This window comes from Diuraphis noxia, unplaced genomic scaffold (assembly GCF_037042655.1).
Source record: "Diuraphis noxia isolate RWA-SAM2 unplaced genomic scaffold, SU_Dnox_SAM2 contig0001, whole genome shotgun sequence".
Taxonomy (NCBI): Eukaryota; Metazoa; Arthropoda; class Insecta; order Hemiptera; family Aphididae; genus Diuraphis; species Diuraphis noxia.
In genome coordinates this window covers 18,281,862-18,296,714 of record NW_028301711.1, presented here as the reverse complement: position 1 = coordinate 18,296,714, position 14,853 = coordinate 18,281,862, and the positions used below count along the sequence as shown (strand labels likewise).

Below are 14,853 nucleotides of genomic sequence, written 5' to 3'. Positions count from 1 at the left end.
TAGATTTTGATGATACAATTCCTGGTAAACTTTTTAAGTATCCATGAAAATGAATACATTCATTTATAAATGATCCATCGAGATCTTCAGGATACTGACTCTGTAATTTGGTAGCTTTCTTTCTCACTTCAATTACTGGTAAATCAATCATGTTTGAAAAAAATCCGAACATAGTATTAATATCATCATAACAGCTTTTTTACATTAGTAAAAAGGAACGCTTTATTAAACAGTATCACGAAGCACGGACGTACTAGTCAGAGCAAACGCATCGTAATTAATATTTAATAGTCGCCATAATAGTTAGTACATATTATTATACGCCGCCCGCCGACGAAGTAAAAATAGGTATTATTGACGACTGATGACTGACGGGTTCCGGGGTGTCTCTGAATTTCCCATAGAATAATTTCCTGATATGTACAATATACATCACAGATAAAGTCATCGCTACAACTATACATATAAGTCATACAACTTTATAATACATACTATTATACTATACAACCGCTATCGTGTTTTATAAATAACCAATTTGTATTTCTGAAATTCCGCGTGTTTGGTCGAGACGGTCGAGTATTATCACCATTATCTTTATAATAATTGAGGGAGTAAGCACAAATAACTTATCATGTAACACTATTATTATTAGCTTTTTTAAATAAAAAAATTGATGCCCCTTGAAATTTGATGCCCGGGGCGATTGCCCCCTCTCGCCCCCCCCCTAAATACGCCACTGTTTATACCCTAGCTATTTGTTAATGAATATGTAAATATGTAATGATTATTGTTATATATATATATTATTATTTAAAAAATTGAAGGTACCTACATATTTTCTAATAATAATTATGTGGTATTATGGTGGTATAGGCATTTTAAATAAATAATTTTAATTTTACGCAAGTTTGGGAAACATAAATAAATAACTATGATTTTATGCAAACTAATATTTCTCCCGATTTCTTATTATCTCTTCATTCAATATTTCCTTGATAATTGATCTTTTAAGGCCTATTCTAAATTCCACCTGATTAACGTTAGAATTTCAAAACGTAGTATCTCGCTACAACGTATATATACTTAAAAGTATAGAGGTTAGACATGGATATCGCGGTTTTCGGACAATTGACACCCGAGACATTTGACACCCGACGGTTTTGCCGATATCGGACTTTTTGCAACCGATATTTTTAGAACACGGACAATTGACACCGAACGATTACGATTACGATTACAATGACGATAATCGTGAGTAGGTAAGTACCTATAGGCATTAGGCAATAGTTATTATATAGTTACTAGTTAGTGTGTCTGTTACTCTGTTGTAGTGAAGTGTGTACTTAGTTTTATTTAAGAGTAATTATTATCATAATATTCATTCAATATGGACTCAGAATGTTCCGATATAATTGAAATAATTAAAACAAAAGTGATAATTAATGATTATATTTATGTGTTCCAAAAAGAAGTTGGTGATGGGCTCAGATATACTTGTATTCAACGAAGGAAACATTATTGTGAAGGTAGTATAACGATAAATTCGTCCAAAAGCAAAATTTTAAAATTTCAAAAACATTCTCATAATCCTGATTCTGCTGTTCAGCAAAAGTTTTTATTTTATGATAATCGATCAATTAATAGTCGCATAATTACATAGGCGTAACTTGGGCTCTTTTCACGTGGGGGCAAAAACAATTTTTGCAAACCTCTACACATTTTCATAATCTTATTTAAATTTTAACATTTTTTTTTATAAATACTTTAAGATTTATACCAAACAAATAAACAATAATAAAATAACTAATTTTTTCAAAACCATAATTTATATTTATAATTAGGTACATAAAAATTACAAAGAAATTTTATTAAAAACAACTTTTTTTTAAACATAGGAATATTGTTAACATAATAATAATAATATTAATAAACATAAATTTGAAGCCAAAATTATTTTAGTTGCAATCGTCTTCCTCGAATTGTTGATTGTGCATTGAATCGGTCAATAATTATATCAAAATTTGGTTCAAATTTTTTTTCTATATGTAATAAAGCCAAATCCTTTAGCCTTTCTTGTCCAATACTATTTCGAGTATAAGTTTTAAGTCGACGTAATGATGAAAATGAACGCTCTGATGAAGCCGAACTCATAGGAATTGATAAAAAAAGTTTGAATAATTTATATAAATGTTCAAATGAATTTGACAGATCTTGAAGTATAACGTAATTAAGACGATCTTCAAAGTTATCAAATATTTGTTTCACAAAACACATTTTACCAAACAACTTTAGCTCTGCCTGTAACTCGTCAATTCCTATATTATAAGTGTTAGAAACTTCTAAAATATCTTCATATTTGCAATTTTGTAAAGTCAAAACATTTATCACAGCATTTAATATATTTGAATTATTTTCAGAAAATTTAGTTTCTATGTCAGTAATTAATAATTATATAATATCAAGGACAGTGAAGTAAATATTTATTTTGACAAATTCTGATAAATTGTCTGTATTGAAAGCTGATAGTGAACATTATAGTGTAACCACATATTAGGTATATACCACTAAACTATTATAGACTATATTATTATATAGTATATGTGATTGTAGCCAAAGAACCTTTACATACCAGCTATTATATACGTCATTTTAGTTATTATTATTTATTATAGGCCTCAGAACAGCCTGAAATTAACTAATATTATAGTTCAGTTTGTGGGGGCAGTTGCCCCCATTCGCCCCGCCAAGTTACGCCTATGCATAATTATATTTGCTTCTCAAGACTGCCTAGAAATATTATCCCAAAGTGATCACGTTTTCATGGACGGAACATTTTCGTCATGTCCTAAAGGATTTTATCAACTTTATGTACTACACGTAATTTATAAAATGAAACCTTTATCTGTCGTTAATGCGTTATTACCAAAAAAAACACAGACAGTTTATGTAGAACTTTTGATGACTCTCAAAGACACGTGTTCATCAGTGAAGTGAAGGTGAAATTCTAATTAGTTTTTTTTTTAAGAACCCATTGTTAAAATACATTTAATTTTAGATTCTGAACGAAGTGATGAATGTATTGATTTTACAATGATGTGTGTTTTTTTTTTTTTTTGTTTTTTTTTTTTTGTGTCTGTGTACAGCATAACTAGTCGAAATAATGCTTCGATTTCAAACTTTGGGGGTGGTTTCCGATGTAAAATTGAAGATCCTTGGTGCATTATAGAGGTCAAAAGTAAACATTTTCCAACAGTTTTCAAAAAAATCGAGAAAAACAAAATAAAAATGACAGAAAAACGGGAATTTTTACGCAAAATCAGTTTTCGACCAAATCGATTTTTTTATATGGTTGTAATTCAAAAAATAATCACTTTAAATACTTGAAATTTTCACCAAATGTTTATGTTAGTGTTCTCTATATACAGTTTAATTTTCAAAAATTTTTGACTTTTTTTGAGTTATTTATAGACCACTGAAATTTACACTTTTTTTGAGAATTTTTTTTTGAAGTGTCGGTAAAAAAATGTTGGAAGACCAAAAAAACCTGAAAATTTAATACAAGGTTCCTTATGAGTTTTTCTTATTGTAGCTAAAATAAATTAAAAATCGTAAGTCACAATTTTTTTTAATAAGCTTTTATAGTTCAAAATTTTACGAAATCTGTCGAAAACGCGAAAATTTGCAAGTAATTTTGAAGTTGAAAAATCATAAAATTTTTTGCGTTTATAACTAAGGATTAAAAATACAACACTAAGTTCTCCATAAGTTTTCCTTCAAGTAGCTATAGAGAAAACTCGAAGTATTGTTATAGAAAAAATTTTAAGTGCGTTTGAATTTTAAATTTTTACGAAATAGCGTAACGATAACGATTTATCCTGAAACGATTTTAAATATTTGTTATTATTCAAAAAGTATAAGTCCTAGATACTTGAAAATTTTACCAGTTATTAGGATTGGTATTTTCTTTACATGATTAAATTTTCAAAATATTTTGACTTTTTTTGAGATATTTATAGACGACTGAAATTTTCAATTTGTCTGAAAATTTTTTTTTGAAGTGTCGATAAAATTTTTTTGTCCCTATCAAAATACTTGAAAATTTAATACAAAGTTCCTCATAAGTTATTCTTAAAGTGATTAAAAAAATTATAAAAATACATAGGCACAATTTTATTTTATTAGTATTTGAAGTTCAAATATTGACTTAATACGTAAAAATTACGGCAATGTTCAAATTATCTTAGATAGAAATTCATAAAAATTTTTCTTTTTAGATCTAAGATTTGAAAATTTAATACAAGGCTCCTAACATATTTTTACAATAGCAGTTGAAAAATAAAAGAAATATACATTAATACATTTTTTTTTTTTTAAAGCATTCAAAGTCTGAATTTTTACAAAATACATAAAAATCACGAAAATTCGCAAATAATTTTAAACTAGAAATTCATCAAGTATTTTCCTTTTATACCTAAGATTTGAAAATTTAATACAAGGCTCCTAACATATTTTTACAATAGCAGTTGAAAAATAAAAGAAAGATATAGTCACAAATTTTTTTTATAAGAATTTACAGTTCAAAATTTGATTAAATACATAAAATATACGGCAATGTTCAAATTATCTTAGATAGAAATTCATAAAAGTTTTTCTTTTTAATTCTAAGATTTGAGAATTCAATACAAGGCTCATAATATAGTTTTGCAATAGCAGTTGAAAAATAAAAGAAATATATAGCCAAATTTTTTTTTTACATGCATTCAAATTTTAATTTTGACAACATACGTAAAAATCACGAAAATTCGTAAATTATTTTATTCTAGAAATTCATAAAAAATTTTCCTTTTATACCTAAGATTTGAAAATTTAATACAAGATTCCTTACAAATTTGTCAATCTTTATCACAAAAAAAATGTCCACCGGAAATTCAAATTAAATTTTAATTAGCATTTGAATTTCAAATATTGACAAAAATTCGTCAAAACCAAGAATATTTGCAAATTATTTTGTAGTTCAAAATTCATAATATTGTTTGTATTTATATCTAAGGTTATAAAATTTAACACCAAGTTTTCCATAAGTTTTGCTTCAAATAGCTATAGAGAAAATTTGAAGTGTCATTATAGGAAAAATGTTTTGAGCGTTTGAGTTTTAAATTTTTATGAAATCGCGTAATGATAACGATTTATCCTCAAACCAGGTACATGTATATCTATGATAATATAAAGTATTATGAATTATGATAACTATACTAATTGATTAACCATGCCATATGAAAATGCGTCTTAATTGAAAAATAAAATATTTGTTTCAAAATAGAATATATGACAATATTTAAATTGAATGACAAATCATCTCCGTTCAGAATCGTTTTTCGTATACAATAATGATACCTATCATTGCATTCAAATTTAATCCCATCCATTACAGTAACCTACAGTACAGCAAAGCGACATCCACAACTTACCCGCTTTTTTTTTAATTTAATTTTAATATTTGTCGAGTATCCATTATTTTATACAATGTTAGGTTTATACCTACTACAAGTTATATTGTTTATGTTGTTTTTTTTTTTTTTAAACTATATTCAAGTTATGAAACATTTATATTAAGTAAAATATTAAGTTCCTATTAACTATTATTTGTTTTTACACAATTATTTAAACTAAAAGTGAATTTTTATTTTGATGATTATTAAGCCATTATTAGCCATAAACTTTTTCAATATTAGAATTTCCCATTTCCTCGTGCTATTTCAAGTACCTAATAAGATTCTTAATATTTTATCGTAATATAAAGACATGAATAGATATTGCATTGTAAAATCTATGTGGTGTATTAAGATATTAAGTTTTATTTTTTCTGTAAGTACCTATATAGTACCTATATTATATTTATAATATACCATATACCTTCTACCTACTGACGTGTATTAATATACTGTGTACTAATACTTATAGATTTTTTCATTGGTTTTCTTACATAGGTAATATTCTGTAAAACTATTCTTTTCAAAGTTGTTACCAAATAAACTAAGTAGGTACCTAGTTTAAAAAAAAAGTATGTGTTCATTAATCTATCATACATTTTATAGAACTTTTACACCAAATTGAGAATAATAAAAAAAAACTTTTCTGTAAAAGGTTATTCCTATAACAACTTAAAATTTTACATAGTATGATACCACTGACTTCTATAAAACCAAATCAGTGGTGTTATTAATGTCAAGGCAGATATTGTTTGTGTCAATAATGTCAATAAGTCACTTTCAAAAGTCTTAAAATTATTTAAGATTTAAAGTTGAATGAAAATCTGAAAATAAATACGTTTATGAGACAGAAATAACTATTCTAACAAATTAAAGAATAGAAACGTTTTATTTTTCTCCTGAACAATCAGCATTTTTGACTTGACACGTTTCTCACAACGTCCGTTCAATTCATTATTGAGTTATTGTACGCTGTACCGCCGGTACCGATGTAACATCAACTCGCATATTAATCAGATTTTACGTGTTCCCGGAACTACGATAATATCTTTAGATATTTAGCTTTCCATATTTTTTTTCATCTAAGTATATAAAACAATAATAATGATCTAACATATTGTAACCACCCGTTTACTGTGATTATCTTTTTTACTAAAATATAATTTGATATTAATTTATACGACAATATAAACATATGGTTTAGTCAAGTTACTATCATTAAAACTCATTCTTTGGGTGCTAATAATATATTTTTGTATATAGAAAAAGACCTTTTCACGTCCACCGATGTAATTGGTACATATTTCACAATATATACTAAATAATTTGAATCATACTGTTCCACATTTACGTTTAATGCAGTATCATTATGAATCAAATTAACTTATTGAAGTTCTGCCCATCCATTATTCTTTGAAAGAACACGTATGCATTTTTCTAAAAGCAATTTTGCTACTTCACCATTAGCTTCCTCTAACTTTTGTTTTGCTTCTAACACAATATTTATACATTTTTCCAAGGTTTCACCTAAAAAAAAGTTTATATATAGGTAAATACAACAAATACTTGAAACAAAAATAAAAAATACCTCTTTTTTATACTTGTGTAATTGCATGTGGTATAAATCCAAAATTTGTTGTAGGTAATGAATGGATGATTAATTTAAAACGTAATAGTTAATAAAATACAATAAATAATTATTTCAAAATAATGGTAATTATTCTTATTTTTTCAAACTCCCCCCCCCCGAAATTGAAATTTTTTTCTGCGTCCGCCCCTGATAAGCTCTTAATATAATATTTTCGTCAGTCATAAGCACATTTTCACAATGACAAACACAAAAAAAAAATATTCATGGTTTTGACGAATTTTTGTCAATATTTGAACTTCAAATGCTAATAAAAAAAAATTGTGTGGTCTATAAATAACTCAAAAAAAGTCAAAATTTTTGAAAATTATACTGTATATATATATCACTACCCATGAATTTCAAGTATTTACAGTTATTAGTTTTTGAATTACAACCATATAAAAAAATCGATTTGGTCGAAAACTGGTTTTGCGTAAAAATTCCCATTTTTCTGTCATTTTTTTATTGTTTTTCTCGATTTTTTTGAAAACTGTTGGAAAATGTTTACTTTTGATCTCTATAATGCACCAAGGATATTCACTTTTACATCGGAAACCACCCCCAAAGTTTGAAATCGAAGCATTATTTCGACAAATTATGCTGTACACAGACACAAAAACAAAAAAAAACAAACATCATTGTAAAATCAATACATTCATCACTTCGTTCAGAATCTAAAATCAGGTTTAGGTTAGGTTAGCAAAAAAAAGTTTAATCCATTAATATCAGAACGAATCAAATCACACTCCCCTCAAAAGAAGCATTTGCTACAAAATCCGAGCCCTATTCATCACTAATCAATATTTGACCAAAAACAAAAGAATTTGAAAATTAAAATAAATACCTAAATATAATTGTTACGACCTTATGCTTTTTATAGGACTAGAAACGTCATGTCTTCTTCTCAGTCATCATCGAAAAATCGTAAACCGTCATTACATGGACTTCAAATGGCGATGGACAAATGTCAGTCGGATTGGGATAAGAACTATAAGATCAACAAGATCAATAAGAGCATTGACAAAACTAAGCAGACTGCAATTGTCTTACCCTCACAGCGATTTGATGTCAAGCCAATGTTTCCAAAACCGTCTGGTCGTCAAAACTAGGATCTAAATTGATTACATTCTAATACTATATTATTATATTATCAAATTTGTTTTTTAATAATAATTGTTCGTAGATTATTGAGACGAATTATATATCAAAATTTTTAATAATTTTTTTATATTACATTATTATGTCTTAGTGTAACAATTTCATTTCAGCATCAATTAATCAATAATTAATACTACATTGAAAAATTATATTAATAACTACGTAGTGTACTCAAATAATTAATTTCCCATTATTGTTCATAAAAATATGTTAAAAACTAATTATTGTAAGTCATAATACATAATATTGTATGTAGGTAGCATATTTGAAAACGTAATCATATAAGTGAATATTTAATTTTTAATAAAATATATCATTTTAAGATAATATACAAACAATTTACAATTTTAAAAATGATTGTAAATAATAATAACTATAACTCGTTTTATAGTATAGCTAATTAAAAAATTATAAAATGTATTTATGCTAAAATGTTAAAACAGTAGGTAGGTAGTATTCGTAGGTTAAAAATTACAATCTCCCAATTTTGAAACTCAAATTGCGTCCAACTGTTGAGATTAAATTAATTTTAAATTGCAGTTATATTATATTTGCCTCATATAATTGACATGTTACATATTCATTCATTTATTTATTTAAAATTAAGGTACAGGAAAATTAGTTTTTTATTATATTTATGATTAAATATTATTTAGTTAACAACTAATTTCATAATTTAACTTTCGAAAAAGATACAATAAATATCATTACTGAATCGAATCAATTCATTACACAACCTGTAGGAAACAAAGATTTATTTCTTGAATAAAATGCAGCAATTTGAAACACAAATAATTAGGTATAGGATTAGAATAGTATATTCAACTCAACTCTAACAAATAAATTAAGCACTAAATAATACCTACCTATCCATTTGTTTACTAATTATAACAGTAAAATAAAAGAATATTTTTTAAGCTGTGTGCAAAGTACCAACTAGATTCACTTTCTGATCGATCGAGGTACTGAAGTCAAAATCAAAGCACTCTTACTGCCCGAAAACGTGATGACAGACATAAAAAAAAATTAAAAAATTAAAAACACACATCATGGTAAAATCAATACATTCCTCGCTCGGGTACCTGTAAAAATCTGGACAGTGCAATTCAGTACAATACAAATCCGGACTGTATAAATCTGGAATAAAAAATTTTAAAATCCGTAAAAATCTGGATGGTACAAAACTGGACCGTTAGAATCTGGACGGTACAAAACTGGACCGTAAAAATATGGACGGTTTAAATCTGGAATAAAAAATTTTAAAATCCGTAAAAATCTGGACGGTACAAAACCAGACCATTAAATCCTGGACAGTGCAATACTGATGGACGGTACAAATCTGGACGCGCGTTTATTCGTTATTTTAAGGGGTAGGAGTAGGCCATAAATATTATTATAATGCTATTTCTATATATTTATTTATTTATTCTATATTATATTTCCGCGACCTTCCCCCTTAAATGCTTCTTAAACTGCCTTACGACACTCCTAAATGAATTATAATCAATAGGTAATTATACTTATCGAAAATTATAAAAATGTTTAAACATAGACAAAACACATACTTTACATTAGAATTTAAATTGAGTATAACAAATACAGCCTTATAAAAGTGCAGTTGTCACAATACCTCGATTAACCCATTTATAATAATTTATCAAATATTAATGCTCCATGACAAGTCTTTTATATTTTTTGTACAAAACTGGAGATTCTCACAATGTTGTGTGGCTACTTGATGTGTTCCACGCTAAAAAATTCTTCTGAATTGTGGCCTAGGCCTCTTTTCCCATTTTAACACAAACTGTCTATAACATTATTACCTCAATAGCTAAAAAATTTCGTTTAGCAGTTTTTATTGATTTTTATTTTAGTTAATGCCATTTTAAATATAATATAATGTGCTATATAATTAAAGCACTGGTAAAAACTTGTTTGGTATAAACTTGATTTTTATAAATTCGAATTTGTCAATAAAATATATATAATATATAATATTAAATTATTATTAATTTGTTTAGCACAATCATACAAAAAGGCTAATAAGATACAAATTTGTTTCATGTTATGGCAAATGCAATTAGGAAATTTGATATTACATATATTTGAGTGTTTTTGTGTTATTGAGTTTTTAACGCATATTCTTTTTTCTTTTGGTATTTTTTACACATTTTTTTTATAATAACATTTATTACCGAAACAAATTCGTTTATTTTATAATTTATATATATTTGATAACATCTTGAAAAACTGTAGAATCATGACAATAATGATTTATTATACTTCATATTTTAAAACTTCGCGATCGTTCATATTATCCAAGACTTATTAATCTTAAGCAAATATTAAATTAAATTTGTTTTTATTGTACTGATAAGTGATCAATACATTAAGTATTCATGTTATTATTTTTCAACGTAATTACGAATAAATACGTAAGTTTAAACAATCAACATGTTATTTACAGATTTTATTTGGTGTATGATTACTGTATAGCAATACTAGGTAAACTAATAATTTACCTTTTTTTTTTACATACAATTTAATTGAAAATATAACGTATAAATCATGAAAATATGTCATATGGGGAAATGTGCCCTCACAAAAAAATGTATCGGGAAGAATTGTCCGTTTACCATTACATTCTGTACATACACCGGACACATTTTAGCAGTGGGCGGCAACTGCTGTGGTGAGCAATAAACGAATAAATGATTTTAAATTATATTTTTTTTTTGCAATAAAAATATAATTTACTGATTTAAATTTAATAAAAGTTAAAATTATAAAAAACTTTCCTTCAGCCACTATTCATGGTTGTTGGTTCCACGTCAACCTGCAAGTTAGTTAATCTATTATATATTATACTATGATAATTTTATAGCATCTTATATTTAATGTTTTATGTATTGTCGTTTAACATTTTATTATACTATATTAAGAATTGTTTTAATGTAATAATATTTGTCATTATACTGTTATATTATAAATTATTTATATATTTTCTTTAAGGCTGTGTGGTGTAAGATGAAAAAGTTAGGGTACTTACAATTGATGAAAAACAATTCATGGGCAGTTAAAATACTCCGAATGTTAATGGTGATTCCCTTACTACCAGCTCGACGAATCGAAGAAGGATTTAACGAACTAAAACGTTACGCAGAAACACATAATGTTGATTTAAATATGCTTTTTGATTATTATATATGAACGGTAATTTAACTCTAATAAATAATTATTTATTCTCGACATATTATACATTATTTATTGAATGGTGTTTAATAATTTAAAAAAAAATAGATCTAAATTAATTTTATTGGAATTAATTTATGTTAAGTTACAAACAGATAAATTTAATTTTTATTTATTTGTTATGTAGATATTGGTTAAGAAATGTAGGAGTTGAAGTACTTTCTGTGTATAAAAAAGTTTATGGAACAAACAATAATATTGAGTCTTTCCATAATAAATTAAGGCAAACTTTTCAAGTATCACATCCTAACATATGGGCATTTTTAGGTAATATATGCTGAAATAACTAAATAATTTTTTTTTACGCATTAAATTATTAGTTAACTACAATACATTTATTTAGGAAATTTGTGTAAAATAAACACTTATTGACATATTGTCAATAAAGTTGAATCAGTTGGAAAATGGTTTAGTTCTCTCTCGTAATATAAAAACTAAATATCTAACAAATGATTCAAGAATAAAAACAACTAGTCGTCAACTACGTCAAAGTAGAATCAGTATAAAAAGTTTCCTTTTAAGATATTCATTCACTGTAGCAGGGTATGAAGAAAGGATGCGTTATATGGCATTAGGTCAAAATAATGTAGAAGAACCTGAAGAACATTCGTTTATGAATGACGGTAAATCTATTTTAATAGCTGTTAGCTTTAAAATATGTTTAATTATTATTTATTATCTATTACTTATTACTATTTTTTTTTTAATTTTAAAGACAATCTTGACATTACTGTAGATGAGCCTGCAAACAATATAGAAGAACCAGCTGTAGTCAATGAAAATGTACAAAATATTAATGAAGACAACTTATTTGGTAATTACATACGACATACGTGTATAATATGCACTATGTATTCAACATAGAGTATATTTATTGTTTATTTTATTTTTAATAGATATCGATTCTGACGATAGTGATATTAGGGTATTTGAAAGACGTAGAAGAAGGATTTTTAGTAGCACTGATGATGAATCCGAAATCGAATCAAATCATTATAATAACTAGTTATTTTTTTTTAAGATTACAATAATACATAACAATTTATCCTAAGTCTAAAACTCTTAATAAAATAAAAATGTTTAAACTCTGTATTAGGAAATGAAGAAGAATGTGTTTCAAAATACTCTACTCATTGATTATTTTAAATTTATTTTAGTTGATATTGAAAATCTAGAAGTACCACAACATGAACCTCATAATAATAATTGTTCTATCCCCATTAAAAATATTACAACTAATACCTACATAATATTATCCATTGTTTGTTAGAAACCTAAAAAATTACAATCTCTTATATTTATTATCTTATGTTAAAGGTCGGAGTTTATGATTTTATATATTTATAAAGTTGGAGTAAGATATCTTTACAATTCATGACATATACATTAAAAAAAATTTTTTTGGGGCTATAGAACAGAAATTCAATAGGTACACATTATTTTTATTTTTATTAGCAGGTAATTTATATGAAAATATAAAATATAAAATAAAATATAAAATAAATATATAAAATAAATATATAATAATACATATATATATATTATAATATAAAATAAATATATAAAATAAATATATAATAATATATATATTATATAATATATTTATATATAATATAAATATAAATATAAAATATAACATCTACTTAGACATTTATAATTTATACACAGAACACACTTATATTACTCCAAAAACAATAATTTAGAATAACTTTATATATACTCTTATAGTCTTATAATATAACATGTCTACTAATAACAGTGATATTACTTAACATTACTTACTTTTATCTTATGAATAATTTTAGATTTTGATCAAGAAACAGAAGAAACAGTTAATCCTGTTATTGAAGTGCCAGATAATAATCAAGTCATGGGTATGTAGTGAAATATAAAATTCATAATATATATCTTATTCTAAATTATTAGGGGATAAAAGGGATTTTTTTTGTTCCTGAAGACTTGGCGTTGGCTATGTGGCAGGAAACTTATGGAAGTGATGAACATTTGGATATTCCATATGTCCAAGTTAACACTAACCACATCATTTAAATAAATGCCAATGAACAAACAATTTGTATTGTCTGTAAAGACAATACTAGAACTCATGCACTTGTACCTTGTGTATATACTTTAATATATTCTAAAAATCCAAAATCAATGGTACTAACTAATAGGTAGGTACCTATAATCTCAATCCTTTCAATCCCTTTGAAAATTGCATGTACATATATATAAAAAATGATAAGCCATGACTATATTAATAAAATAGAGGGAAATGTGTCGGAATAGGGAAGAGAATCATTACCACTCATTCTGCCAGAGGTCTCTTCATAAATTATGTACAAATTTGTGTGGTGATTTTGTAAATCTATTTGACAAAATGTTGTCCTATGTGTTGTGAAAATGTCACTAACTTGCTTAGAATTTAGACTTATGAATAATTATAATATAATTAAACAACTACACATTTACTTTATATAATTACCTGTTAGACTTATTAAATTATTAATATATTTATATATAAGGTGTAACAGGACTATTTAACAAATTTCCATTATAAATACTACTATATTTGTCAAATAGTACTGTTACACCTTGTATATTATATAGAGTAATGCTATGTGGTTAATCCGGTGTGTAAATATTTACATATATATACAATATACATATACTTATATTTATATACTCCTAAGTCCTATTATTAATTTATATTCAAACAAAGTAAATGTATTAGATAATAAATTATAAAAAAAGTTCCATTATAACACGTTGCTATTATTGGATTAAGTTGATGAGAGATTATGTTTAAAACACAAAACAAGTGATGTATTGTTATAAAAAGTTTACACTACAAGTTTTAGAAAACATTCTGGTAGACAATTCCTTTATGTTGGAGTGTCAATTACAGTTATATGCAGAGTGTTCTCATACATATTTTTAAAATTTTACTAAATTACTAAGCCGTCAAATACTAAAATACCTACCTACTACATACCATATAGTATCTACCGCATATAGGTACCATACCTATAACTTTGTAAAAATATTTTGTGATTGTATGATGTATATATGTAGGTAGTATAACCTATGTGAACACCCATGGTTAAAGTATAAGAATTAAATTAATCAATTAATTGAAAATTTTTGTAATTAATAATTCATAACAATTAAAGTACCTACATTATTATTTATTATAGCTTGTAAATATTTTAATATTCACATAGAATTTTCTCTTAGATATTAATTATATAATGTATAATTATTGGTATTTTAAATAGCAGATAAAAATAAAAAATAACACATAACTTATTTGACAGTAAAAAC

At 25.6% G+C, this 14,853-nt stretch overlaps 1 protein-coding gene and 1 pseudogene across 1 annotated transcript; both read left to right on the top strand.

The window, feature by feature from the left end:
• The first annotated feature begins 1,330 nt into the window (after positions 1 to 1,330).
• Positions 1,331 to 8,320, top strand: LOC149060113 (uncharacterized). Its single transcript, XM_089228534.1, has 2 exons — positions 1,331 to 1,526; positions 8,000 to 8,320. Exons 1-2 carry the CDS (start codon positions 1,388 to 1,390, stop codon positions 8,233 to 8,235), a joined length of 375 nt encoding a protein of 124 aa, XP_089084660.1. The 5' UTR covers positions 1,331 to 1,387; the 3' UTR covers positions 8,236 to 8,320.
• A 3,047-nt stretch (positions 8,321 to 11,367) lies between these two features.
• LOC149060112 (uncharacterized) lies at positions 11,368 to 13,578 on the top strand (annotated as a pseudogene).
• Positions 13,579 to 14,853: the final 1,275 nt, after the last annotated feature.